General features: G+C 48.5%; 1 protein-coding gene across 1 annotated transcript in view; it reads left to right on the top strand.

The window, feature by feature from the left end:
* The window catches only part of LOC127006332 (tubulin alpha-1D chain), a 14,989-nt gene extending 9,612 nt beyond the window's left edge, over positions 1–5,377 (top strand). Inside the window, exons 4-9 of the mRNA XM_050876157.1 lie at positions 274–410; positions 702–901; positions 1,401–1,575; positions 2,277–2,429; positions 2,644–2,807; positions 3,324–5,377. Coding sequence (XP_050732114.1) covers positions 274–410; positions 702–901; positions 1,401–1,575; positions 2,277–2,429; positions 2,644–2,807; positions 3,324–3,462 — 968 coding nt within the window. The 3' untranslated portion in view covers positions 3,463–5,377. The remainder of the gene's footprint in view (positions 1–273; positions 411–701; positions 902–1,400; positions 1,576–2,276; positions 2,430–2,643; positions 2,808–3,323) is intronic.

Raw genomic sequence — 5,377 nt, forward strand, 5'->3', positions numbered from 1 at the left:
GGGGAATAGAAGATGAGGAGGAGGTGTTTGAAGATGGGATAGAAGGGGGATGAAAGTGATGAAGATGGAAAGGTAGGGAAGGGGAGGGAAGGGAAAGAAAGGGAAAGGATAGAGAAGGAAGGGAAGGGATGGGTAGGGAGGTAAAAGAAGGGAGGAGAAGGGAATGGAAGGGAGGGAGGGAGGATCTTCTTCTAATTCTTCCTCTTAGAACACACAAACACATACATAAACTAACCTTCCCATCCTCCTCCTCTTCCTCCTCCTCTTCAAAAGGTCTTCAGGGCTTCCTCATCTTCCACTCCTTCGGCGGAGGCACTGGCTCCGGCTTCACCTCCCTGCTGATGGAGCGCCTCTCGGTGGACTACGGGAAGAAGAGCAAGCTGGAGTTCGCTATCTACCCCGCCCCCCAGGTGAGGACACGGGGGGGAAAGAGGGAGAGCCATCCGTCACTGCAACAAACATCCCCACACTCTCTACCACTCCGCACTCATTCCCTATATCAGTCATTACTTGCTCTAGCCATTCGTCACTGCAACAAGCTTCCCTACCACTCCTCACTCGCTCCCTACATCAGTCATTACTCTCTCTACCCATTCGTCACTGCAATAAGCTTCCCCACCACTCCTCACTAACTTCCTAGATCAATCATTACTCTCTCTAGCCATTCGCCACTGCAACAAGCTTCCCCACTCACTCCCCAGGTGGCTACAGCGGTGGTGGAGCCCTACAACTCCATCCTGACCACCCACACCACCCTCGAGCACTCCGACTGCGCCTTCATGGTCGACAACGAGGCCATTTATGACATCTGCCGCCGGAACTTGGACATCGAGAGGCCCACCTACACCAACCTCAACCGACTCATTGGCCAGATCGTGTCCTCCATCACCGCCTCCCTCAGGTTGGTGGGTGGGTGCCAGGGGAGACCTTGACCTGATGTTGTAGTGTGTCAGTGTGTTGTTGGTGGGAGAATATGAGTTTGGCTTTCCATTTGGGCTAATCTTGAAGGTAGAGGAAGAGGACTAGAAGGTTAGTTTATGTATGTGTTTGTGTTTAAGAAGAAGAAGAAGGAAACTGAGTCCTTCTCTTCGCTTCCCTTCCTTTTCTTTCCTTTATTTCCCTTCCCTTCCCATCCCTCCCATCCCCCCCCTTCATTACCTAACCTCCTCTGACCCAACCCTATCCTAACATCTGACCCTTCGCCTTAGGTCAGACGGCGCTCTCAACGTTGACCTCACCACCCCTCAACAACCCAACCTCCCACTCACCTAACCTGACCTAACCTCTGACCCTTCGCTCCATAGGTCAGACGGCGCACCCTCAACGTTAACCTCACCATCCCCCAACAACCCAACCTCCCACTCGCCTAACCTGACCTAACCTCTAACCCTTCGCCTTAGGTTCGACGGCGCCCTGAACGTTGACCTGACGGAGTTCCAGACCAACCTTGTGCCCTACCCTCGCATCCACTTCCCGCTGGTGACCTACGCTCCCGTCATCTCCGCCGAGAAGGCCTACCACGAGCAGCTGTCTGTCGCGGAAATCACCAACGCCTGCTTCGAGCCCGCTAACCAGGTGATGAAGGGGAGGGAGGGAGGGAGGAGAAAGGAGAGGAGGGACAGGGAGAAAGGAGAGGGAGAGACAGGAAGAGGAGAAGGGAGGGGAGAGGCAGAAGTGTTTACAGGGATGGCAGGTGAGGTTATGATCATCCCAACCTCACACCAACCTCACACCACAGAGAGAAGGAGTTGGGGGTTGTAGGAGGAGGAGAACAGAGACAAGAATGGGTTGGGGGTTGTAGGATGAGGAGAAGAGAGAGAAGAATGGGTTGGGGGTTGTAGGAGGAGGAGAACAGAGACAAGAATGGGTTGGGGGTTGTAGGATGAGGAGAAGAGAGAGAAGAATGGGTTGGGGGTTGTAGGATGAGGAGAAGAGAGAGAAGAATGGGTTGGGGGTTGTAGGAGGAGGAGAACAGAGACAAGAATGGGTTGTGGGAAGAGGAGAGAGAAGAATGGGTTGGGGGTTGTAGGAAGAGGAGAACAGAGACAAGAATGGGTTGGGGGTTGTAGGATGAGGAGAAGAGAGAGAAGAATGGGTTGGGGGTTGTAGGAAGAGGAGAACAGAGACAAGAATGGGTTGGGGGTTGTATAGGAGTAGAAGAAAGGGTTGGGCGTTGCATAAGGTTACTATAAGAGGTTAACCAAATCACAACCTTAACACCTTCTATTACTCTCTATCCACGTCCCTGTTAACCTCTCTCAATCCTCCGTTCCCAGATGGTGAAATGCGATCCCCGCCACGGCAAGTACATGGCCTGCTGTCTGCTCTTCCGCGGCGACGTGGTGCCCAAGGATGTGAACGCCGCCATCGCCGCTATCAAGACCAAGCGGACCATTCAGTTCGTGGACTGGTGCCCCACTGGCTTCAAGGTGAGGGGTCGGGGGGAGTGCTAGGAGGTGGTCTGAAGCAAGGGATGAGGGTGGGCTCGCACGGTTGCCAGATTGTCGTACTCAACCTCATATATTTACCGAATTTAGACTCCTAACTACCATTCCACTCAGTCTTCTAATTTCCATTTCCTTTCTGCTTCTGATCCTTCTCTTCCATCTCCCTCTAACAACTCCTCTCCCTTCCCTCCCCCAGGTGGGCATCAACTACCAGCCGCCCACGGTGGTGCCCGGCGGTGACCTGGCCAAGGTGGCGCGCGCCGTGTGCATGCTGTCCAACACCACTGCCATCGCCGAGGCCTGGGCCAGACTCGACCATAAGTTTGACCTCATGTATGCCAAACGCGCCTTCGTCCACTGGTAAGGAAGGGGAGACTCGCGTATATTTGATTTTCTTTCTTTCTTTCTTTTGTGTGATTGTGTTTTTTCTTCTTCGCATTTCTTTTTCTTTTCTTTCCATTGTATTTTGTATTTTATCATCCGTCACTGCAACAAACTTCCCCAGTCCACTGTATACCTCATTTTCCCTCTCTTTTTTCCTTCTCCTTTCTTTTTTACCTCTCCTTTCACCTATAACTCTCTCTCTCTCTCTCTCTCTCTCTCTCTCTCTCTCTCTCTCTCTCTCTCTCTCTCTCTCTCTCTCTCTCTCACTTATTCCTCCACCTCCCCCACTTCTTTTTCTCTACTATCTCTTCTTCTTCTCTCTCCCTGAACATAATCGCTCTCAAATTCAGTCAGTCAATCACTCAATCAATTTCTCACACTCTTTCTCTCACTTCCACACTCTCACAAGCTCTCACTCCCTCTCTCCCTCCTTCACTCTCTCCCACACACTCCCCCTCTCCCTCTCTCTCACCATCTCCCTTACACACACAGGTACGTCGGTGAGGGTATGGAGGAAGGCGAGTTCTCTGAGGCCCGCGAGGATTTGGCCGCCCTGGAGAAAGACTACGAGGAGGTGGGTCTGGACTCCGCCGAGGGTGAGGGTGAGGAGGAGGAGGGGCAGGAGTACTAAGTCACCCAGCCCCCTTAGCCCCTCCTAGACCCAGCAGCTAAATGACCTCAGCAGACCCCCAGGACGCCCTCAAGACATGTTCAAGAATACCACAAGCCCCTTTCATGTTCACCAGCCCCCATATTCAGCCCCCACAGACAATTCTAAGCCCCTTTCAGGCTCCCCAGTTAGTCCTCTCAGCCCCCCCAGCCCCCTTTAAATATTAAGTTCCATTAGGTTTCTCTTAACTATTTCAGCCCCATCCCAGGCCATTCTTAGCCCCCATACAAGCTCCCCAGTTCCCCCCAAAGGATCTCAGTCGATTCATCCCCCAGTTAGCCCTGTCACTGCCCACTCCCAGCCCCATTTGAAGATTCAGTCCCATTAGGTTTTTCTTAGCTCTCAATTCAGCCCCTTTGCGATTTCTATGGTAGTCCCAAAGTGGTCTGAATCTGGTATCTCAACCCCTATATGAGTTCTAAGCCCCCTTCACCCCTTTCCAGCCCCCCCAGCCCCCCATGATCAAATTTTCCCCTACAAGCAAAATGGTTATACAAATTGAGCCTTCCTGCCTACCCTTCCCTTTTCTTCCCTTTCCTTTCCCTGAAGAAGAAGAAGAAGAAGAAGAAGAAGAAGAAGAAGACTATCACAAACAACATCCATAACATCAAAAACAATAACATCAACTCAGCAAACACGAACAACAACAACAATAATAATAATAATAATAATAATAATAATAATAATAATAATAACAATAGCCACATCAACATAACTAAAAAAATGCATTGCCATATCTCTAACTAACCCTAAAATACCCGTGCCAACTTCTTTTTCCTTATATTAACTTTCACAATACAAAATAATACCACCCAAAACAACATCACTGGTATTAAAGACTAATGAGGGTTGAATATACCCCTTTTTCACACCATTATTACGCCGTTCCTTCTCACTCTACGCGGTTGTCACTCTATCAGGCCATAGATACACCTTACAAGCCTCACTTCACCCTATGGAGACCTTATGACAGGCGTGCATAGCGTAGAAAACGTTGAAATAGGTACGTACCATATTTTGCGACAGCCCGCACTCCGACGTCTGGTTGGTCCGGGTCTGGGTCTCGGTTTGTTTATGTATGTTGATGATTGTTCTGCCTTTACATCGGGGTAGCATTGTCATTTGGTATGGTGGTGGTTTTCCTTCTTTGCAACGGGGTGTCATTATCGTCACTATGTCTGTAAGATAATGATTAATAATGAAGAATAATGAAACAATGCACGTAAAGTAGATAAAAAATGAAGTTAAGTGCCAAAATATTATTGATTATGTGCCAAAAATAAGAGAATGGATAGATTAGTTAAGTAGTTTGTGATTATAATAGACATTTTTTTGTCTTTTTTCACTGGTTATATAGACGCATCATTATTGATATTACTATTATTATTATTATTATTATTATTATTATTATTATTATTATTATTATTATATGACCTCTGTAACCTAACCTCTTCTCTTTGGCCTCAACCTTTTCCTTCTTTTCTCTTTCCTTCACCTTCCTTCTCTTATCTTTCCTTCCTTTCTCTTTCCTTCACCTCCCTTCTCTTCTCTTATCTTTCCTTTCCTTTCTTTTCTTTCCTTTCCCTTTTCCTAATACTACTTTCCTTTCCCTTCTCTTTCATTTCCTTCCCTTATCTTCCCTTCCTTTCCTTTCTTTGAGCCTCCCTTCCTCTCCTCACGACCTGACCTGACCCCTCTTTCTCCTCCCTCTGCCCCCCCCTCCCTCCCCCCTTGGGCAACGTAGCAGGCGGTGTCTCTTTGTCTCTGTCTGTCAGGTGTAAACAAACGACTCAACAGGTGAACTAAAAAAGGTATCAACAAACAAAACAAAACAAAAAAGTCAAAATGGCGAAATAATAATAAACGATAACATGCA

This window comes from Eriocheir sinensis, chromosome 32, assembly GCF_024679095.1.
Source record: "Eriocheir sinensis breed Jianghai 21 chromosome 32, ASM2467909v1, whole genome shotgun sequence".
NCBI classification, from domain to species: domain Eukaryota; kingdom Metazoa; phylum Arthropoda; class Malacostraca; order Decapoda; family Varunidae; genus Eriocheir; species Eriocheir sinensis.